The sequence below is a fragment of the Bubalus bubalis genome, chromosome 3, assembly GCF_019923935.1.
Source record: "Bubalus bubalis isolate 160015118507 breed Murrah chromosome 3, NDDB_SH_1, whole genome shotgun sequence".
Taxonomy (NCBI): domain Eukaryota; kingdom Metazoa; phylum Chordata; class Mammalia; order Artiodactyla; family Bovidae; genus Bubalus; species Bubalus bubalis.
In genome coordinates, this window is record NC_059159.1 from 55,215,138 (window position 1) to 55,239,036 (window position 23,899).

The 23,899-nt window shown below is 43.9% G+C and overlaps 2 protein-coding genes across 2 annotated transcripts in view; both read right to left on the reverse strand.

Moving 5' to 3' along the window:
* SCPEP1 (serine carboxypeptidase 1) overlaps positions 1-7,409 on the reverse strand; it is a 33,015-nt gene extending 25,606 nt beyond the window's left edge. Inside the window, exons 1-2 of the mRNA XM_006076225.3 lie at positions 7,260-7,409; positions 4,188-4,336 (exon numbers count right to left, since the gene is read on the reverse strand). Of these exons, the coding sequence (XP_006076287.2) occupies positions 4,188-4,336; positions 7,260-7,323 (213 nt within the window). The 5' untranslated portion in view covers positions 7,324-7,409. The remainder of the gene's footprint in view (positions 1-4,187; positions 4,337-7,259) is intronic.
* A 14,745-nt stretch (positions 7,410-22,154) lies between these two features.
* LOC102412582 (histone H2B type 1-C/E/F/G/I-like) lies at positions 22,155-22,535 on the reverse strand. The gene has a single exon (XM_006076246.2). It carries the CDS (start codon positions 22,533-22,535, stop codon positions 22,155-22,157), a length of 381 nt encoding a protein of 126 aa, XP_006076308.2.
* Positions 22,536-23,899: the final 1,364 nt, after the last annotated feature.

Sequence of the window (23,899 nt, forward strand, 5' to 3'; positions counted from 1 at the left end):
GGTTTCTGAAGAAAACTAAAGCTACAGCTACCACATGATCCAGCAATTCCACTCCTAGGTATATATCTAAAAACAACAAAGGCACGAATCCGAAAAAATACATGCAACGCAATGTTCATAGCAGCCTTATTTATAAATAGCCAAGATATGGAAGCAACCTAAGTGTCCATCAGCAGATGAACAGATAAAGAAGATGTGGTACATATATACAACGGAATACTACTCAGCCATAAAAAGAACAAACATTTGCCATCTGCTGCAACATGAATGGGCTTGGAGGGTATTATGCTAAGTGAAGTAAGTTAGAAAGAGAAAGACAAATACTGCATGATGTCACTTTTATGGGGAATCTAAATAATACAACAAACTACTGAATATAACAAAAAAAACCAGACTCACAGCTATGGATGACAAACCAGTGGTTATCAGTAGGGAAAGAGGAGGGGGGGAGGGGGCAATGCAGGGGAAGGGGATTAAGAGGTACAAACTACACGTGTACCTATAACTTGGAGAAGGCAATGGCACCCCATTCCAGTACTCCGGAAAATCCCATGTACGGAGGAGCCTGGTAGGCTGCAGCCCATGAGGTCGCTAAGAGTCGGACACGACTGAGTGACTTCACTTTCACTTTTCACTTTCATGCATTGGAGAAGGAAATGGCAACCCACTCCAGTGTTCTTGCCTGGAGAATCCCAGGGACGGCGGAGCCTGGTGGGCTGCCGTCTATGGGGTCACACAGAGTTGGACACGACTGAAGTGACTTAGCAGCAGCAGTAGCATACCTATAACTTATATAATATTGTACACCAATTATACTTCAATTTACACACACACACACAAAGAGTAAAGGTCCTTGGAGTGAAAGCTGGGCCCCTTTACCCTAGTGGACTTGCTAGGCTGGGATAGAACCAAAGCGAAAGGGAGGGAGGCTGGAACCTCAGGGGTGTGGTCTCTGTGGGAGAAATCCCATTTTCCTGTTTTGTTTTACTCAAGACTGTATTACTGCAAAATCGTTTCTGCCTAGAACTTTGCGATGGGGCATGGCCCAGGGCTGTGCAGTGACTCTGTGGCAAATGTGTCAGGGGACAAACTGAAACACTTTAAATGACTTGAAAGTGTGCTTAAAGCAGCGCATGACATCACTCAGAGCTACTCCACTCAGAGGACACGACCTAAGTTCTCAAAGACCCGCCCAGAGAAGCTAGTGTCCACGTTCTCAGCAGGCTGCTGAAACAGAGCCTCTTTGAACCTGCATTAATTATCTCTTTCTTACACCTACTCTTTTCAGCTTCCCTTGGGTTTCTGGGGGATGAAGAGCCAGTTCATTAGCCAGCTGAAAACCATCAAATAACATCTCAGCTCACAGTAATCAAAGGTCACAAACCGGATGGTTTCCAGGGGCCAGAGGCGCACCTCAGGGAGCAGAGAGGTCAGGTGTGGCCACTTGTCAGGAGCTCCTGCTTGTCGGCAAGCGGGGTCCCCACCACTCAGCCTTGGGAAGGCAAGTTCAGCCCCCGAGTCATTAGATTTTTGGAAAAAAGGAGGAAATGTCCTGACTGGCACTGTTGGCAACTCATTCAAATAAAACAATCGCCCTAGTCTGCGCTCAACCAAAAGGAAAAGGTCTGCAGTTTCTGAAATTCAGTGATTTTCACACTGCTCCCAGAAGCCCAGAAAGTGCCTGAGGGGCTGCAGGACCAGGGGAGGCTGAGTGGGTGGGCTTGGCGCTCCGCCCCCCACCTCCACCCAACACTGCTTCCTTCTGCTTTGGCTGGTCTGTAAGCTTTCACTTGGAGTGGAAACAGTTCTGCTGATTAATAAAACGTTTGAAAACCACTGAAATCTCCCAGATTAGAAAACCAAAGCCCAGAAAAAGGGAAGTGTTTTGCCTCAACTATAAGGGGCAGTAAGGCAGACCTGGATGTGCCCACTGCATGGACTTCGCTGACAGCTCTGCCGTGTCTCCATCTCCAGCCCCCCGGGAGGTGCAGAAGTCCCCCGGGCCACACAGACGCCTTCTTCTTCGGAGGCATTTTTCTACCTGCACCCTCAGCTGAGCTCCCAGGGAGAATACTTGCCATAATCCTAAGAGAGAAAGGCCCCTCCCTGCAAACTGTTCATCTTCAGTATCTCATCAATAACTGTGTATCCCAGAGGGCTAATAAACACATGAAGAGATGCTCAGCATTGCTCATTGTCAGAGAAATGCAAAGCAAATCTACCATGAGATATCACCTCACTCCAGACAGAATGGCCATCAACAAAAAATTCACAAACCTCAAGTGCTGGAGAGGGTGTGGAGAAAAGGGAACCCTCTGGCACTCCTGGTGGGAATGTAAACTGATACAACCACTATGGAAGACAGTAGGGAGAGCCCTTAAAAAACTAGGAATAAAACCACCATATGACCCAGCAATACCATTTCTAGGCATATACCCTGAGGAAACCAAAACTGAAAAAGACACATGTACCCCAGTGTCCACTGCAGCACTATTTACAATAGCCAAGACACGGAAGCGACCTGGTCGACAGATGGATAAAGAAGCCGTGCTACATATATACAACGGAATACTGCTGCTGCTGCTGCTAAGTTACTTCAGTCGTGTCCGACTCTGCGCGACCCCATAGACGGCAGCCCACTAGGCTCCCCCGTCCCTGGGATTCTCCAGGCAAGAACACTGGAATGGGTTGCCATTTCCTTCTCCAATGCATGAAAGTGAAAAGTGAAAGTGAAGGCGCTCAGTCGTGTCCAACTCTCAGCGACCCCATGGACTGCAGCCCACCAGGCTCCTCCGTCCATGGGATTTTCCAGGCAAGAGTACTGGAGTGGGGTGCCATTGCCTTCTCCGCAACGGAATACTACTCTGCCAGAAAAAGGAACACATTTGAATCAGTTCTAATGAGGTGGATGAACCTAGAGCCTATTATACAGAGTGAAGTGAGTCAGAAAGAGAAAGACAAATATCATATATTAATGCATATATATGGAATCTAGAAGGATGGCACTGATGAATCTGTTTGCAGAGCAGGAATGGAGACGCAGACATAGAGAAGAGACTTATGGACAAGGGTGGGGAGAAGAGGGGGAGGGTGAGATGAATGGAGAGAGTAGCATGGATGCATACACGCTAACATATGTAAATAGGCAGCCAATGGGAATTTGCTATAAGACTCAGAGAACTCAAACGGGGGCTCTGTAGCAACCTAGAGAGGTGGGAATGGTTGGGAGGTGGGAGGGAGACTGATGAGAGAGGGGACATATGTACACTGATGGTTAATTCACATTGGGTATGACAGAAATCAAACCTTTACAATACTGTAAAGGAATCATCAATCAATTAAAAAAAAAAGTCTGTATCCACTGGCAAAGCTGGGAGAACTGGGAAGCTGCTTAGGAATAACAACATTTTGGGACGAACTGACATTTACATCTCATGGGGATGAGGACCAGGGCACCCCCACATACTGGTAAGCAGCCCGGCATCCGAGCCAGGTCGAGCCTGTAGTTTCCAGAAGGTGAAGCAAGACTTCGTTCCTCAACCCCTCCCTAGATTGTGGATTCCAGGTGGGTGTGGGCCAACTTCTGAGAGACATTTTAGGAATGGAAGGAAGGATCCTCTGCCTGCCCCTCAAAGAACTTTCAACCAGTTTCTAGTCTTCAATCCTACCACCAGAGCTCAAGATTAAAATGCAAATGTACTTTAAGGAGAAGGAGAGGGTCCAACACTCAACACTGATACAAAAGGCTGATTTCTTTCAAAATATCAATTTTCTAGGGCACGGAATTCAGGTCGAGGAAAGGACTGAGGGGGTAGGGAGATGAAGGGCTGGTCAGGATAGCTCAGTTTTTGCTTTGGAACCTTCTAGAAACACTTTGCATCAGCATATTGTCAAATGTGACTTTAAGAGCATCTGGTAAGGGTTCCTGCCCCTATCTGGATTGGGCTTAGTAGAAAAGGACCCCAGCAAAAGGCCAGAACCGCTCACTCTCTGATTTGGCTTCCTTGGCAATAACACTGCCTTCATCTGCCTCAGAAGGATGCTGAATCCTCAAGTCTAGGAGACCCCTACCTCGCTGCTGAACCACATCAGTTCTTCTCTGCTGAGCTGTGAGCCTTTAAAGGTGAGCAAGATGGTAAGTGGGGGAAGCCTGGCCTCAACCTCAGGTCAGGCAGTAAAACTTTTACCTGAAGCCACATGATCAAGGGCAGTTCTGAGAAGTTCTTGTGGGAGCTGGTGGCATAATAGAGCCACCAGAACACGTGGGCATCCTTCCGGACAGTCACATAACCCCAGACTTCCTTGCTGTCTTCCGGGGGCTGGCTGACGACAGCTCCTGAAACAAACACGGTTTTCCTGAAGAATGTCCATGTCCAGGTAAATGCCACGCCTAGGAGGGACGGCTGGGCTAGGCTGCAGGTCATTTGGTTTATGTTAATGTATTTACTTCAATACATTGTGGAGATAAAGGAAAAAAATTCAACTTAGATTGAATAAATTTTCAACTTATGAAAAAGCAAACCCAACTTAACAGAGGCCCAGGGGGCTGTAAACTTTCACATTTTCCTCTACACCCTCTGTAATGTTTGGATTTTTAACAGGAAGGCATGAAACATGCTCATAATTGTTTAAAAGAGAGAGAGAGATTTACATTTAGGGGAAAAAAGAAAAAAAATCTCAAAATGCATCACATTGATTTTGGTTTCTCATTTAGTATACAATTAAAGAGGCATCAACAAGTTAGTGGGGCAAAATTACTCAATATATTATGCCAGGGCAACTGTTAGCTTTCTTGAAGCCAAAAAAAAAAAAAAAGAAAAAGAAATATAGATCCTCTCTTAACACTATTAACCAAAATGAATTCCCAGTGGATCAAATATTTCATTTTTAAAATTTAGATGTGAAAAAAATATGAAAATAGAGTTGAATGTTTTTTGATCTCTGGATGGGGAAATGATTTAAGAGACTCCCAGGGACTATAGAGCAAAATAGCGAGTGTTGAGGACAGAAACTTGTTACATTTCCATACAATGAAAATAAAAGGCAAAACAACAAATAAAGATCAGAAATAAATACGAAGAAAGGTACTTCCTTAATCATTAGATCAATTAAAAAATATAAGATCTTTGCAACAATCAAGATAGTTGACAATTCCTAGCACTTAGTAGGCATTCAATAAATAACAGTAGTCATAACAACAAGATCCTAATAATTAAATGGATAAATGCCACAAGAAAATAATTCATGAAAACAGAAATATGAATGTCATAAATACGTGAAAAAAATCACTAATATTCAAAGATATGAAAATTAAAGCAATAATGAAGTCACTAAAAAATCTTTGCTTATTTGACAGATGGCTGTGGCTCTATTTGCATGAGTCAGGAGACTGGCCTCACCACTGTGGGCAAAAGTGCATACTGGCACAAAATTTTCTGAGGAGGCAACTTGGCAGAAAATTTATAGAAGCCATACATATATTCTTTAATCCCACAACTCCAATTTTCCTCCAATTTAGAGTTAACCAAAGTTAACTTTTTTAGCATTTGCAAAATATGTATCAGAAAAGAGTATGTTAAATACATTAACTATGTCACCTTTGCTAAAGTAACAACCTCCAAGCTGTGACACCTTGTCTTTTCTCAAATACCACTCTGTGGGTAAAAAAGGCTAATGTTAAACTGTGACGAAAGCATGATCCTGGGTTATCAGAGTTTTCTGCCTCTACTTCCTCTTTTTTGAATTTCATGCCTCTGTGGCAAGTAAAAGGACAAAAACTGGTCCCCAAGATAAGAAGAGTAGGTGAGGAGAAAATGTTGTTTTGAAACTTAATAAGGATGGAGATTAAGGCAACCAGAAAGTGGTCTGATGAGCAAAACAGAAAGGCTGGAATGTTTATTATAGATACGGCTGTAAGATAGTACACACCAAGTAACACAAAATTCCAGTCTCCTTGAAAATGGCAGATAAGGCTTGGTCTGTTTTAACTTAAACTCTGGCACTCCTCCCTTTCCTGATAATGTTTGTGGTTGCTGTTTAGACCCTAAGTTCGGTCCAACTCTTTTGGGACCCCATGGACTATAGCCCACCAGGCTCCTCTGTCCACGTAATTTCCCAGGCAAGAATACCGGCTGCTGCTGCTAGGTCACTTCAGTCGTGTCCGACTCTGTGAAACCCCATAGACAGCAGCCCACAGGCTCCCCCGTCCCTAAGATTCTCCAGGCAAGAACACTGGAGTGGGTTGCCATTTCCTTCTCCAATGCATGAAAGTGAAAAGTGAAAGTGAAGTTGCTCAGTTGTGTCGGACCCTCAGCAACCCCATGGACTGCAGCCTTCCAGGCTCCTCTGTCCATGGGATTTTCTAGGCAAGAGTACTGGAGTGGGGTGCCATCGCCAGAATACTGGAGTGGGTTCCCATTTCCTTTTCCAGGGGATTTTCTCAACCCAGGGATCGAACCCGCATCTACTGCATTGCAGGCAGATCCTTTACCGCTGAGCCACCAGGGAAGCCTCCCTGCCAGTGACCACTGTTAAAATCTGGTGGGCAACCTATTGGATAGTTCCCAGATACAAGCAGAAGGGTCATATGATCCCCATTTTACAGAAGGGAAAACAAGTTAAGCAACTGGCCGCAGATCACAAGACAAGTCTCTGGCCAGTTGTAATTCTCAGTTCTTGATTCAGATCAGGAGTCATTTTGCTTGAAGAAAAGACTGAAAATCAACTTGCAAGTCATCATATTAAACACGAACTGGTTTCTGTCAAAAAGGACTGCAATGAGGGAAGATATTATCTTGCCTGTTCTGATTAGGTACAGGGAGAAGTCTTACTCTCAATAAAGTGTCCCATTCGTGGTATTATTTTTTAGAGTCTTCTGGACAGAGTGTTTCAGCTTAAAACAACAACAACAACAACTTTATAATCTCATTTTGCAGCCAATCACGGCAGGAAGAGGGAGGTGGCCCTTAGATAGTGGAAACTTCATTGATCATCAGCTTCTCCAAACCTTACATGTTGCAAAACTGCTTCTAACTATGCGCAGGGAAGAAAGGAAGCATCAGAATACCGAGTCAGAAAAAAAGTAGAAAAATAACTCTGAATTTAAAAAACTGAATGAGTTTCAAAAGCAAAATAATTCCAGAAGGTAGAAACAGCGGCAAAGGAATACGGTTTAAAAAGCACAAACCCACTAACTGATTCTCATCCCTGGAGGAGAGAAGGAGGCATCGGGCGCTGAAGCATCTTTTGCCCGAACCTACCCGTGCTCAGGCCCAAAAGCAGCAGCAGCAGCAGCAGAGGACAGCTTCGCGGGGCCAGCTCCATGATGAATACCCCGCGACTGCATCAGCTACCGGCTGGTCTCGGCGCCTCACCACGTGACTGGGGCGGGCGGAGCAAAGCCGGGCGGGGAGGGGGCGGGGTCTGAGCGGGGGCGGAGCGGGGATTCGGGTGGGCGGGGCTTGTGAGAGGCTTGGGTGGGGCTTGGGGAGAAGCTTGGGCGGGCTGAGCGGCTGACAGCATTCCGGGCGCCCTCTGCAGATCGGTCCCAGCGGCATCCCTGCAGCCGCGTCCGGGGTGTTCCGTTTCGCCCCGCTACGCCTGTCTTTCCGTGTTGGGGACAAGCAGAAAGGAAGAGGCGCTTAATGCATTGATTTGACTTAGATTGTACGACAGGACTGAGACGCTACAGAGAAATAACCAGAGGATTGTTCTTCCTGCCCCGCCCATCTCTTCCTTCCCCAACAAAAGATCTTGCCTTTCAAACTGCTGAATTTGCCCCACATCAGATTAAGAATGGTCAGATGGTCATTGGAAGCTGTGGGCTTCCATTTTCACAGATTTGTTCTTAAAATTATTTTTCCTTTAAAATTACGCATATTATAGACATATTGGAAATTTGGAAAAAATTTAGACACTACGTAAACATTGTTAGCATTTGAGATTTTTTTCCGCCTCTAGTGCTTTACGTCATCCTTTAAAATACAATAGTAAATGTTTTTTATTTTGTTTTTTTTTTCTTGGTAATTTGTCATTAGCTTAATTCTGAGTTGTTAACATGACAACAGTCGTTTCAAACAGACAATTAGAGGCTTGGGAAGGGGAAGGGAAAAAAGGATGCAAGTGTGTGTGTGTAGGTCATTTTTATCTTAGGGTGTACGGAATAACTCCTTTAACAGCTAGGAAACAAACCTGCAGGGCTGTGTGAGGGTCAGGTTACTCCTAAATCAGTTCAGTTCAGTTGCTCAGTCCTGTCCGACTCTTTGTGACCCCATGGACTGCAGCACACCAGGCTTCCCTGTCCATCGCCAACTCCTGGAGCTTGCTCAAACTCATGTCCATAGAGTCAGTGATGCCATCCAACTATCTCATCCTTTGTCATCCCTTTCTCCTGCCTTCAATCTTTCCCAGCATCAGGATCTTTTCCAGTGAGTCAGTACTTTGCATCAAGTAGCCAAAGTATTGGAGTTTCAGCTTCAGCATCAGTCCTTCCAATGAATATTCAGGACTGATTTCCTTTAGGATGGACTAGTTGGATCTTCTTTCAGACCAAGGGACTCTTCTCCAACACCACAGTTCAAAAGCATCAACTCTTTGGTGCTCACCTTTCTTTATGGTCCAACTCTCACATCCATACATGACCACTGGAAAGACCATAACTTTGACTAGACGGACATTTGTTGGCAAAGTAATGTCTCTGCTTTTTAATATGCTGTCCCATCGGTTTACTTTTCCTTTTCTAGGTTGGTCATAACTTTTCTTCCAGGGAGTAAGCGTTTTTTAATTTCATGGCTGCAGTCACCATCTACAGTGATTTTGGAGCCCAGGAAAATAAAGTCTGTCACTGTTTCCATTGTTTCCCCATCTATTTGCCATGAAGTTATGGAACTGGATGCCATTATCTTCATTTTCTGAATGTTGTTTTAAGCCAAATTTTTCACTCTCCTCTTTCACTTTCATCAAGAAGCTCTTTAGTGCTTCTTTGCTTTCTGCCATTAAGGGTGGTGTCATCTGCATATCTGAAGTTATTGATATTTGTCCCTGCAATTAAATAATGGAAACAGTGACAAACTTTATTTTGGGGGGCTCCAAAATCACTGCAGATGGTGACTGCAGCCATGAAATTAAAAGACGCTTGCTACTTGGAAGGAAAGCTATGACCAACCTAGACAGCATATTAAAAAGCGAGACATTACTTTGCCAACAAAGGTCCGTCTAGTCAAGGCTATGGTTTTTCCAGTAGTCATGTATGGATGTGAGATTTGGTCCATAAAGAAAGGTGAGCGCCGAAGAGTTGATGCTTTTGAAATGTGGTGTTGGAGAAGACTCTTGAGAGTCCCTTGGATTACAAGGAGATCAAATGAGTCAATCCTAAAGGAAATCAGCCCCGAATATTCATCGGAAGGACTGATGCTGAAGCTGAAGCTCCAATACTTTGGCCACTTGATTCAAAGAACTGACTCACTGGAAAAGACCCTGATGCTGGGAAAGATTGAAGGTGGGAGGAGAAGGGGATGACAGAGGATGAGATGGTTGGATGGCATCACCGACTCAATGGAAGTGAGTTTGAGTACGCTCTGGGAGTTGGTAATGGACATGGAGGCCTGGCATACTGTACCATGGGGTTGCAAAGAGTCAGACATGACTGAGTGACTGGACTGACTGACTACCTTCTGATACTCATCATAATTGTTTTAAAATCATCATGTGCAGTTATTTATTTTAATTTTCTTTTCCTCGCTAATCTGTGGACTCCATGAGACTGGGGATCAGGCCGTACTGGGTGGTTGGCCAAATAGGACCATAAAGTCAGATCTGAGAGTACCCTGTGAGAGCCATGTGGGCCTATTGAAACTACTCTGCCATGATGTCAGGGAGGCAAACAGCATTTTTCCTTTTTCCACGTTTAGGATAAATTATACTTTTACTGTATGTAGGGCCTCAGAGGCCACAGCATATTCAGGGAGCTACAGTCTGGGCCTTCCTGGTGGCTCAGATGGTAAAGAATGTGCCTGCAATGCGGGAGGCCTGGGTTTGATCCCTGGGTTGGGAAGATCCCCTGGAGGAGGGTATGCAACCCATTCCAGTATTCTCACCTGGAGAATCTCCACGGACAGAGGAGCCTGGCATGCTACAGTCTATGGGGTCGAAAAGAGTTGGACACAACTGAACGACTAAGCACACAACACCACACACAGTCATGGGGGGATTGTTGGAGAATAAGGTATAAGGGGATTTGGGTAAGTCTGGATCAGAAGGTGGGATCCTGACTACTGCTGCTGTTATTTAGCCCTTCTGGCTCCTCTGTCCCTGGGACTTTGCAGGCAATAATACTGGAGTGGGTTGCTATTTCCTTCTCCAGAGGATCTTCACAACCTAGGGATCAAACCTGCATCTCCTGCATTGGCAGGCGTTGGCAGGTGAATTCTTTACCACTGAGCCACCAGGGAAGCCCCTTACAAGCTACCAATTCCCTGCCTGTGGTGTGAATCTGGAAAGAGGTGTAGGCAGGCAGTCTCATTACCAGATCTGTGTGGTAGGCAATTTTGTTGCATAATTGCAACAAAAGTGTATTTTCTCTTCTTCAGGGCTAATTTCCTGAAGGAATAGGGCTGAAGGGCACAGCAACTGATTTCCAAAACTCAAACAGGATCATAGCAGGCAGGGAACCAGAACAAAGCCCACAAGTCAAGGAGGAGCGAATATATAAAGGGCATGACAAAGCTGAATGAGGACAGGAAAATATAGGAAAAGAAATGGATTGGAAATAATTCTTAGGAGTGAGGAAAACCCAGAGAAGCCAAAGCTATTTTTCATGCTCCCTATTTTCAGCTTCAGTTTCTAAGTTTAAGTCTGGTAGGTGCTACCTCTATACGTGGGATGTATCAGAATGCAGCTTGTTTTTCAAATTTCCAAACTCATATAAAAATAAATTAGGAGCCAGAGACAAATGAGCTTGCTTAAATCCATTTATACTTGTCAGCCAGGACAGGGCCTTATATAAGGAAGTCCCACCATTGGCAGCAGCAATGAAGCCTCCCTGCCACTCCCACCTGTGCTAACAGAGCCCAAGTAAGGAACTTGGACTTCAGTCCCCACCTGGCAGTATCTCCCCTCCCCACCAGAGCGGAATCAGAGAAAGCCAGCAGGATAAGATCTGGAATGTCTGACCGTAATGTGAAAATGTTCAGATTCCAACTTCTTCAATTTCATACCCAGAACCAGTAAGACATCAGACTGAAAAAAAATTTATAAATGCTGACAGTGAGGTAAGGGAGATGTTAGAATTATCTGACAAGCATTTTAAAGCAGACAGAATTATCACACTTGAGATGCATGAAAGGATAGAAAGACTCAGCAAGGAAATAGAAAGTCCCAGCAAAGGAATAGAAGATGCAAAGAAAAACCAAAAGGAAATTTTCTCGTATTTATTTTTGTTTCTTTTTAAAAAAATTTTTATTGAAGTATAATTGATTTACAATATTGTGCCAATCTCTGCTGTACAGCAAAGTGACTCAGTTATACATCAATTCAGTTCAGTCGCTCAGTTGTGTCCGACTCTTTGCGACCCCATGAATCACAGCACGCCAGGCCTCCCTGTCCATTACCAACTCCTGGAGTTCACCCAGACTCACGTCCATCGAGTCAGTGATGCCATCCAACCATCTCATCCTCTGTCATCCCCTTCTCCTTCTGCCCCCAATCCCTCCCAGCATCAGAGTCTTTCCAATGAGTCAACTCTTCACATGAGGTGGCCAAAGTACTGGAGTTTCAGCTTTAGCATCCTTCCTTCCAAAGAAATCCCAGGGCTGATCTCCTTCAGAATGGACTGGTTGGAACTCCTTGCAGTCCAAGGGACTCTCAAGAGTCTTCTCCAACACCACAGTTCAAAAGCATCAATTCTTCGGTGCTCAACCTTCTTCACAGTCCAACTCTCACATCCATACATGACCACAGGAAAAAACCATAGCCTTGACTAGACAGACCTTTGTTGGCAAAGTAATGTCTCTGCTTTTGAATATGCTATCTAGGTTGGTCATAACTTTCCTTCCAAGGAGTAAGCGTCTTTTAATTTCATGGCTTCAGTCACCATCTGCAATGATTTTGGAGCCCAAAAAGATAAAGTCTGACACTGTTTCCACTGTTTCCCCATCTATTTCCCATGAAGTGATGGGACCAGATGCCATGATCTTCGTTTTCTGAATGTTCAGCTTTAAGCCAACTTTTTCACTCTCCACTTTCACTTTCATCAAGAGGCTTTTTAGTTCCTCTTCACTTTCTGCCATAAGGGTGGTGTCATCTGCATATCTGAGGTTATTGATATTTCTCCCAGCAATCTTGATTCCAGCTTATGTTTCTTCCAGTCCAGCGTTTCTCATGAGGTACTCTGCATAGAAGTTAAATAAGCAGAGTGACAATATACAGCCTTGACGTACTCCTTTTCCTATTTGGAACCAATCTGTGGTTCCATGTCCAGTTCTAACTGTAAAATAATGTCTATATATGTATAACTGTTACGAACAGTTATACATATATAGACATTATTTTACAATATTCTTTTCCACTATGGTTTATCCCAGGATATTGAATATAGTTCCCTGGAGGACCTCCTATACAGTAAGACCTTGTTGTTTATCAGTTCTGTCTGTAATAGTTTACATCTGCTAACCCCAAACTCCCAGTCCTTCCCTTCCCCAGCGCCCTCCCCGCTTGGCAACCACAAGTCAATGTTCTGTGAGTTTGTTAGGTTTTAATTTTTTAATTAACTAATTAACTTTGGCTGCACTGGATCTTCACTGCTGAGAGTGGACTTTTTCTAGCTGCAGTGAATAGGGGCCACTCTCTAGTTGTGATACACTGGCTTCTCACTGTGGTGACCTCTCTTGTTGCAGAGCACAGGCTCTAGAGAGCAGGCTCAGAAACTGCGGCACCTGGGCTTAGTTGCCCCGTGGCACGTGGAATCTTCCCAGACTGGGGATCAAACCCGTGCCCCCTGCATTGGCAGGCAGACTCTTACCACCAGACTCCCAGGAAAGTCCTATGTCGTATTTTAGTTTCCACATGTAAGTGATATCATACGGTGTTTGTCTTTCTTTTTCCGACTTAACTTCGCTTGGTATGATAATCTCTAGATCCACCCATGTTGCCACAAATGGCAATATTTCATTCTTTTTTATGACTGAATAATACTCTATTATATATAGGACACAGCCTCTTTATCTCTTCCTCTGTCGATGGACATTTGGGGTATTTCCACATCTTAGCTATCATGAACTTAGGGGTTCATGTGTATTTTTGAATTTAAGTTTTGTCTGGGTCGGAGAAGGCAATGGCACCCCACTCCAGTAATCTTGCCTGGAAAATCCCATGGACGGAGGAGCCTGGTAGGCTGCAATCCATGGGGTCACTAAGAGTCAGACACAACTGAGCGACTTCACTTTCACGTTTCACTTTCATGCATTGGAGAAGGAAATGGCAACCCACTCCAGTGTTCTTGCCTGGAGAATCCCAGGGACAGGGGAGCCTGGTGGGCTGCCATCCATTGGGTCGCACAGAGTCAGACACGACTGAAGTGACTTAGCATAGCATTTGTCTGGGTATACACCCAGGAATGGGATTTCTGGATCATATTGTAATTGATCTAAAACTAGAACCTATTTTTAGTTTTCTGAGGAACCTCCACACTGTTCTCCATAGTGACTGCACGGACTTGAATTTCCACTAATAATGTCGCAGGGTTCTCTTTTCTTTACACCTTCTCCAGCATTTGTTAATTTGTAGACTTCTTAATGATGGCCATTCTGACCAGCATGAGGGGATACTATTAGGCAGGAAGTTAGCTGAGAGGAACAAGAGGCAACCCCTTCAGCTAAGGATCTAATAGCCACCTAATCCCACCAAACAATTTACCAACTCCACCCCTAATAAACCCCCACAAGTACTCCAGAAATAGTCAGGGGACTGTAAAACACCCCCATCCGCTGACTGGCTGGACTTTTCCTATTCTAGCCCATGGGTGGGCACAAATCACACTGTGTGTTAGTTGCTCAGTTGTGTCCGACTCTTTGTGACCCTATGGACTGTAGCCCACCAGGCTCCTCTGTTCATGGGATTCTCCAGACAAGAATACTGGAGTGGGTTCCCTCTCACTATCCTGTACTAAACTAACCTTGGGCAGCCATTAGACTCATTAACTGCTCATAGATATTCCCTGAATACACACATATAATTAGACTGAATTATGGGAAGGACATGTGCAGTAGAGCATCCTGTTATATTAATATAACCTGTGGCTGTCAATCAATGACCCCTCTGGATTATGCAAATGGCCCTGCAGTAAAAACTCTGTCTCTCAGCCCTCGAAGGCCATTTGCCTCTCTTGGCATGGCCCACTTCTCTCTTGGGGCTTCCCTCTTGAGAGGTTCTCTTTGTCCTTTCTGTGTGTTCTCACGTTGCTCAGACGTGTCCAACTTTACAACCTGTTCTTTCTTTTCTTACTGTTAACAGACTTTCTTGCAATGGGTAAGACCTTAGATTCTTCTTTGCATCTTTACTAAGAACCAGGGCCACAGGAGGAAGGGTCTCTAGACTCTCCTGCTAACAGTACCTCATTGTAGTTTTGATTTGCATTTCTCTAATGATTAGTGATGTTGAACATCTTTTCATATGTCTACTGGCCATCTATATGTCTCCTTTGGAGAAATTCTGTTACGGGTGTCTCCCCGTTTTTCAATGGCATTGTTTTTTTTTTTTTTTTGTTAAATTGTGTGAGCTGTTTGTATTGATATATTTTGGTGATTAAGCCCTTGTCTGATGCATCATTTGCAAATATTTTCTCCCATTCTGGAGGTTGTCTTTTTGTTTTCCTTTGCTGTGCAAAAGCTTGTAAGTTTGATTACATCACTTCTATTTACTTTTGTTTTTATTTCTGTTGCCTTTGGAGACTGACCCTAAGAAAATATTGGTACGATTTATGTCAGATAATGTTTTGCCTATGCTCTCTTCTAGGAGTTTTATGGTATCATGTCTTGTGTTCAAGTCTTTAAGCCATTTTGAGTTTATTTTTGTGCATGGTGTGAGGGTGTGTTCTAACTTCACCGATTTACATGCACTGTCCAACTTTTCCAGCACCGTTGCTGAACAGACTTTTTCCCATTTTATATTCTTGTCTCCTTTGTCGAGAGTAATTGACCATAGATATGTGGGTTTGTTTCTGTGTTTTCTATCCTGTTCTGTTGATCTGTATGTCTGTTTTTGTACCAATACTACACTGTTTTGATTATCTTAGCTTTGCAGTATTTTCTGATGTCTGGGAGAGTTATGCCTCCTGCTTTGTTTTCTGTCCCCTTACCCCAGGATCATCTATTGAGATGATCATGTGGTTTTTGACTTCTGTTAATGTGGTGTGTGACATTGATTGATTTGCAAATGTTGAACCACCCCTGTGAATTTGGGATGAATTCCACTTGTTCATAGTATATGATCTTTTTTTGTGAATTGTTGGATTTGATTTGCTAATATTTTGTTGAGAGTTTTTACATCTATATTCATCAAAGATATTAGCCTATAATTTTCTTTTTTCAGTGGTATCTTTGTTCTAGTTTTGGTATCAGTTTGATGGTGGCTTCACAGACTGTCTTTGAGAGTATTCCCTCCTCTTCAGTCTTATGGAAAAGTTTGAGAAAAATTTGTGTAAGTTCTTTTTTGTTTGTTTGGTAGAATTGGCCTGTGAAACCACCTGGTCTGGACTTTTGTTAGGAGTTTAAAAAAAAGTATTATTATTACAGATTCACTTTCACTTCTGGGGACTGGTCTGTTCAAATCATCTGTTTCTTCTTGATTCAGTTTTGGTGGGCTGTATGTTTCTAGAAAGTTGTCCATTTGCTCTAGGTTGTCACTAAAAGGAAATTTTAGAACTGAAAAACACAATTACCAAAATAAGAAGCTCGGTGGAAGGATTCCACAGCAGAATGGAGGTGACAGAGGAAATAATCAGTGGATTAAAAGAATAATATAAAGTACCCAATCTGAACTGAGGAAAAAAAAAAAAAGAGCCACAAAGATCTGTTGGACTGTAATAAAGAGTTCTAACATTTAAGCCATTAGAGTCCTAGAAAGAGAGACTGGAAAAGTACCCAAAGAAATCATGGCTGAAAAATGCCTCAAGTTTTCAGACTGGAGTCCTGAGGAGTGTCCTAAGGGGTATAACACACTAAGAAGAGGTAGGTATGTTGCAGGAAAGGGGACCCCTTCCAGGGCCCAAAAGTGGGCTTTAACACTCGGAAATGAATTATCCAAGGAGACACTTGGGCTGACAAAGCGAGAGATTTTATTGGGAAGGAGTGCCTGGGTGGAGAGCAGCAGGGTAAGGGAACCCAGGAGAACAGCTCTGCCACGTGGTTTGCAGTCTCGGACTTTATGGTGGTGGGATTAGTTTCCAGGTTGTCTCTGACCAATCCTTCTGACTCAGAGCCCTTTCTGGTGGTGCACGCATTGCTCAGCCAAGATGGATGCCAGCGAGGAGGATTTTTTGACCTTTCCTGATCTCTTCTGGTCGGTGGTGGCTTGTTAGCTCTATGTTCTTTACCAGGATCTTTTGTCCTAAAACAACTCATGCAAACGGTTACCATGGTGCCTGACCAGGGTGGGCGGTTTCAGTCAGTGTTCTTCCCCTAAAAGGATGCGTGCTTTTAAGAAAATTCAGTTCATCTCCCTTTTTCACTGGGACACCTTCCTAAAGACAATTCCCTGACAATGAGCCTGTGCACTGTCTTTTTTATCCCCACAGAAAAGTATCTTTCTCCCTCCTGATCCCATCTACATAGCCTTACGGCACATACTATACTTGTTTTTTCACCATCTAATATTAAACATAGATTAACTTTAGGAAAACATGTAGTGGATTCTGCTGTAAATCAAGCACATAACAGCACTGATACGTGAAAGATAGTAATGCCTGAATTTGAGAAAACAGCTTCACTGTATTGGGAGTAACTCTTCTTTCTGAGATGTTGATATACTATTCCAATTCTATCAAATGAATGTTTCCGTTCAGTTGAGTTGCTCAGTCCTGTCCGACTCTTTGCGACCCCATGAATCGCAGCACGCCAGGCCTCCCTGTCCATCACCAACTCCCGGAGTTCACCCAGACTCACATCCATCGAGTCAGTGATGCCATCCAGCCATCTCATGCTCTGTCGTCCCCTTCTCCTTCTGCCCCCAATCCCTCCCAGCATCAGAGTCTTTTCCAATGAGTCAACTCTTCACAGGAGGTGGCCAAAGTATTGGAGTTTCAGCTTTATCATCAGTCCTTCCAAAGAACACCCAGAACTAATCTCCTTTAGAATGGACTGGTTGGATCTCCTGGCAGTCCAAGGGACTCTCAAGAGTCTTCTCCAACACCACAGGTCAAAAGCATCAGTTCTTCGGCACTCAGCTTTCTTCACAGTCCAACTCTCACATCCATACATGACCACAGGAAAAACCATAGCCTTGACTAGACAGCCCTTTGTTGGCAAAGTAATGTCTCTGCTTTTGAATATCCTATCTAGGTTGGTCATAACTTTCCTTCCAAGGAGTAAGTGTCTTTTAATTTCATGGCTGCGATCACCATCTGCAGTGATTTTGGAGCCCAAAAAGATTAAGTTTGACACTGTTTCCACTGTTTCCCCATCTATTTCCCATGAAGTGATGGGAAAGGTCAGTTTTCATTCCAATCCCAACAAAAGGCAATGCCAAAGAATGCTCAAACTACCGCACAATTGCACTCATCTCACATGCTAGTAAAGTAATGCTCAAAATTCTCCAAGCCAGGCTTCAGCAATACGTGAACCATGAACTTCCTGATGTTCAAGCTGGTTTTAGAAAAGGCAGAAGAACCAGAGATCAAATTGCCAACATCTGCTGGATCATCGAAAAAGCAAGAGAGTTCCAGAAAAACATCTATTTCTGCTTTATTGACTATGCCAAAGCCTTTGACTGTGTGGATCACAATAATCTGTGGAAAATTCTGAAAGAGATGGGAATACCAGACCACCTGACCTGCCTCTTGAGAAATCTGTATGCAGGTCAGGAAGCAACAGTTAGAACTGGACATGGAACAACAGACTGGTTCCAAATAGTAAAAGGAGTACGTCAAGGCTGTATATTGTCACCTTGCTTATTTAACTTCTATGCTGAGTACATCATGAGAAACGCTGGGCTGGAAGAAGCACAAGCTGGAATCAAGATTGCCAGGAGAAATATCAATAACCTCAGATATGCAGATGACACCACCCTTATGGCAGAAAGTGAAGAGGAACTAAAAAGCCTCTTGATGAAAGTGAAAGAGGAGAGTGAAAAAGTTGGCTTAAAGCTCAACATTCAGAAAACGAAGATCATGGCATCTGGTCCCATCACTTTGTGGGAAATAGATGGGGAAACAGTGGAATGTTTATTAACATAATTGGAAAGCAGTGTTTCTATACAACTTGGAATTATAAGTGCTTAGTTGCTCAGTCATGTCCAACTCTTTGCAATCCTATGAACTGTAGCCCATTAGGCTCCTCTGTCCATGGGATTTTTCAGGCAAGAATAATGGAGTGGGTAGTCATCCCCTTCTCCAGGGGATCCTTCTGACCCAGGGATGGAACCTAGGTCGTCTCCTGCATTGCAGGTAGATTCTTTACCGTCTGAGCCACCAGGGAAGCCCCAGAGAGATGATAAATTTTGTTTGGCTACTCAAGTCTTCTTTTGCTTAATATATTGAAGTACATTTCGTTGAAAAAAGTGGAAAAAATATCTAGAGCATGTATTTTTACACAATTTGTAGCAAAAAATATTCAGAAGTAAAATGCATATCCATATATAAGATTAAATTGCTAACAAACCTATATATAATAGTTCAGAATCATTTATCTCTCTATTCACCTGTCATCAATACATGGGTCTTCGATCATATCTTTATTTTTATGGAATTGTCATTTTTACCCTTCATCTTAACTCCATAGACCAGGCACTCTCTAAATGCAAGAGCAAGTGGTATAATAATCACTTAAGTCTTAGTAGTGCCTTCCCAGATGTTGGGAAAGTGAGCAATTCTAATGACTGGCTAAACACTTTCTTTGCAAGTCAGGTGATTCCCAATTCTGTGTTCTTAACGTTATTTAACCTAACTGAATTGTTGACTGATGGAGTCCAGTTCAGTCGCTCAGTCGTGTCCGGCTCTAAGCAACCCTATGGATGGCAGCACGCGAGGCTTCCCTGTCCATCACCAACTCCTGGAGCTTGCTCAAACTCATGTCCATTGAGTCACTGATGCCATCCAACCATCTCATCCTCTGTCATCCCCTTCTCCTCCCACCTTCAATCTTTCCCAGCATCAGGGTCTTTTCCCAGTGAGTCAGTTCTTCTCATCAGGTGGCCACAGCATTGGAGTTTCAGCTTCAGCATCAGTCCTTCCAATGAATATTCAGGATTGATTTCCTTTAGGATGGACTGGTTGGATCTCCTTTCAGTCCAAGGGACTCTCAAGAGTCTTCACCAACACCACAGTTCAAAAGCATCAATTCTTTTGCGCTCAGCTTTCTTTATGATCCAACTCTCACATCCATATGCGTCTACTGGAAAAACCTTAGCTTTGACTAGACTGACCTTTGTTGGCAAAGTAATGTCTCTGCGTTTTATTTAATATGCTGTCTAGGTTGGTCATAGCTTTTCTTCCAAGGAGCAAGTGTCTTTTAATTTCATGGCTGCAGTCACCATCTGCAGTGATTTTGGAGCCCCCAAAATAAAGTCTGACACTGTTTCCACTGTTTCCCCATCTATTTGCCATGAAGTGATGGGACCAGATGCCATGATCTTAGTTTTCTGAATGTTGAGTTTTAAGCCAGCTTTTTCACTTTCCTCTTTCACCTTCATCAAGAGGTTCTTCAGTTCCTCTTCACTTTCTGCCATTAGGGTGATGTCATCTACATATCTGAGTTTATTGATATTTCTCCTGGCAATCTTGATTCCAGCTTCAGCTTGATCCAGCCTGGTATTTCACATGATGTATTCTGCATATGAGTTAAATAAGGAGGGTGACAATATACAGCCTTGGCGAACTCCTTTCCCAATTTGGAAACAGTTTGTTGTTCCATGTCCAGTTCTAACTGTTGTTTCTTGATCTGCACACAGATTTCTCAGGAGGCAGGTAAGGTGGTCTGATATTCCCATCTCTTTAAGAATTTTCCACAGTTTGTTGTGATCTACACAGTCACAGGCTTTGGTGGAATCAATAAAGCACAAGTAGATGTTTTTCTGGAATTTTCTTGCTTTTTCAATGATCCAATGGATGTCGGCAATTTGATCTCTGGTTCCTCTGCCTTTTCTAAATCCAGCTTGAACATCTGAAAGTTCATGGTTCACCTACTGTTGAAGCCTGGCTCGGAAAATTTTGAGTATTACTTTGCTAGTGTGTGAGATAAGTACAATTGTGCGGTAGTTTGAACATTCTTTGGTATTTGCCTTCTTTGGGACTAGAATGAAAATGGACCTTTTCAAGTCCTGTGGCCACTGCTGAGTTTTCCAAATTTGCTGGCATACTGAGTGCAGCATTTTAACAACATCATCATTTAGGATTTGAAATAGCTCAACTAGAATTCCATTACCTCCTCTAGCCTTGTTCATAGTGATGCTTCCTAAGGCCCACATGACTTTGCCTTCCAGGATGTCTGGCTCTAGGTGAGTGATCACACCATTGTGGTTATCTGGGTCATGAAAATCTTTTTTGTATAGTTCTGTGTATTCTTGCCACCTCTTTTTTTTAATATCTTCTGGTTCTGTTAGGTCCATACTGTTTCTGTCCTTTATCGAGCCCATCTTTGCGTGAAATGTTCCCTTGGTATCTCTAGTTTTCTTGAAGAGATCACTAGTGTTTCCCATTCTATTGTTTTCCTCTATTTCTTTGCATTGATCACCGAGGAATGCTTTCTTACCTCTCCTTGCTATTCTTTGGATCTCTGAATTCAAATGAGTATATCTTTCCTTTTCTCCTTTGCCTTTCACTTCTCTTTTTTTCTCAGCTATTTGTAAGGCCTTCTCAGTCAACCATTTTGCCTTTTTGCATGTCTTTTTCTTGGGGACAGTCTTGATCACTGCCTCCTGTACAAGGTCATGAACCTCTGTCTGTAATTCTTCAGGCACTCTATCAGATCTAATTCCTTGAATCTGTCACTTCCAGTGTATAATTGTCAGGCGAGTGTATGCTCCTCGGTTCTGTCTCGTCACAACAAAGATTTGGAGTGATGGACGTTAAAGACCTCGGCGCGTCACAGCTCTCGGGTCTTGGACAGATGGTTTTACAGCTCTCAGACAAATCAGTGTTACAGCTCCATGTTACAGCTCTATTTTATTTAGAAAATAACAGGAGAATCCATTCTCGAGGCATGAGGACATGCGGACCCAAAGACGTGAAGAGAAGAGAGTGGGAGAGCACACCAGCACACGGGAGAGCCCTGACCCTTTGGTCCTTCCTTTTATATATTTTTTTCTCCTCCTGGCTAGCCAGGAGTGCTGTTTGTTCTACCTGAGGTCCTCCCTCTGGTCCTCGGACCTTCCTTTGACCTTTCTTTGTTCTATTTTTGTGGGTTTTTCCCTTCCGTGTCTTTTAGCCCCTGCCATTCTGGACTCCTGTTTCCTATTCTAACTACCTAACATTCCCCCAAGAGATGGGAGGTGCAATTCTTTGGGAATAGGGGTGTTGAGGTCTTTCTGCCTACTTCCTACTGAACTGGGATGGCAAGTGGTATTGGGCCTCCGTTTCTTGCTAGTCTCAGACCTCAGAGTCCTTATAGCGGTGTCCATCTAAGGTGAGTGATATTTTCCATGGTCAGCTGTAGTTTTATATCTTTGTGGAACTGGCACTGCATGTTGTAGCTTGTCGACCTGGGCAGAGACAAAACAGGTTAGACAATTGATAATACATGGAACAATCATAAGCAGCATCAATATGGTATAACAAGGACTAGTAGGGGCATTGAAAGTGAAAGTGAAGTGAACTCAATCAGTGTGTCCGACTCTTAGCGACTCGATGGACTACAGCCCACCAGGCCCTCCATTCATGGGATTTTCCAGGCAAGAGTACTGGAGTGGGGTGCCATTGCCTTCTCCATTAACAGCGGCTAGGCATATTACATTTACTTGGAGCTGGTATACTTGGTGACAGCCTTAGTGCCCTGGGACATGGCGTGCTTGGCCAGCTCCCCAGGTAGCAGCAAGCGCACAGCGGTCTGGATCTCCCTGGATGTGATAGTCGAGCGCTTGTTGTAATGCACCAGGCACGATGCCTCGCCAGCGTTGCGCTCGAAAATGTCATTGACAAAGGAGTTCATGATTCCCATGGCCTTGGACAAGATGCCGGTGTCCGGATGGACTTGCTTCAGCACCTTGTACATGTACGCGGAGTAGCTCTCCTTCCGGCTGTGCTTGTGCTTCTTGCCGTCCTTCTTCTGGGCCTTGGTCACAGCTTTTTTAGAGCCCTTTTTAGGCGCAGGAGCAGACTTAGCCGGTTCAGGCATGTCTATAATGACAACACCCAACAACACAGTAGGGGCATTAGCCAATTCCAAATTCCCATCTCCAGGATGGCTCAAGTCCCTCCTTGTTCAGGGATCAGAAGATTTATTTCCTGCCTGTTTTGGAGTATGGTCCCTACCAAGCTGTGTTGGCTCTTTAGAGCTGTCCTGAGAAATCTTATCCCCAGAAACTAGATTTTGGGGGTGTTCATTAGGCTGGCACTCATCTGTAGTCCTGAACAGGTGTCTGAGAGCTCCCAGGGGCTCACAGGTGTATTGATTTTGGGGGTGTTCATTAGAATGGCACTCATCTGTAGTCCTCAATAGGTATCTGAGATCTCCCAGGGGCTCACAGGTGTATTGAGTGTCCTCTTCTGTTTTCTTCCATGGCTTGACTCATGAGTAGTGAATCCAGGAGTCACATTCTGGTATCTTAACTGCTATGGGGGTAGAAAGTATTACAGGGTAGGGGCCCTTCCATGTGGGCTGGAGTTGAGCCTTTGGGGACCCATTTTTCCAGACTTTAATTAGGACTTGAGTCCCTGGAGCATATAGTGGTGACTCCTTAGAATCTTTTGGGTCCTGGTTCATACCCCACAAGCATATATCCTGTTGGAATTGCCCAATGGCCATGGTATAAGACCGGAGCGTCTGAGCCTCTGGATCTAGGAAGAGGTCATTGACACAACCAAAGGTTTCCCATATAGCATCTCATAAGGACCAAGACCAACCTGTTCCTTAGGGGCAATATGGGTGTGGAGGAGAGCTATTGGTAAAGCCTCCTTCCACCCCAAGGAGGTCTCCTGGGTTATCTTTTTTATCGCTGATTTTAAGAATTGGTTGGCTCTTTCTACTTTTCCTGAAGACTGAGGCCTCCAGGCACCATGGAGATAATAAGTAATGCCCAATGCTTTTGAGACCCCTTGGGTGACCTTAGAAGTAAATGATGTCCCATTGTCACTTTGTAATGACCTGGGCAGACCAAATCTTGGGATGATTTCATGGAGCAGTTTTTTTACCACCTCCTCAGCCTTCTCTGTCCGGGTGGGAAAGCCTTCAATCCATCCTGTGAATGTATCTATCATGACTAATAGGTATTTATACCCTTGAGAAACTGGCGTCTGGGTGAAGTCCATCTGCCAGTCCTCTCCTGGGTAGGTCTCACATCATTGGATGGGCTGGGCCAGCTGGGGTCTTCGAGCTCCTTGGGGGTTGTTTAATTGGCATGTGGGACAAGAGGAGACCACTTGCCTTATAGTTGTTTGGAGGCCTGCTCCTCTGAAGGGCCTTTCTAGTAATCTTTGGAGGGTCTTTTCCCCTAAATAAGTGGTGGCATGTAAGGAGTTAACCAACTTCCATTGGAGGTT

Excerpts from the sequence above, each read along its gene's own strand:
- LOC102412582 (XM_006076246.2), bottom strand. The coding sequence starts at position 22,535 with ATGCCTGAACCGGCTAAGTCTGCTCCTGCGCCTAAAAAGGGCTCTAAA.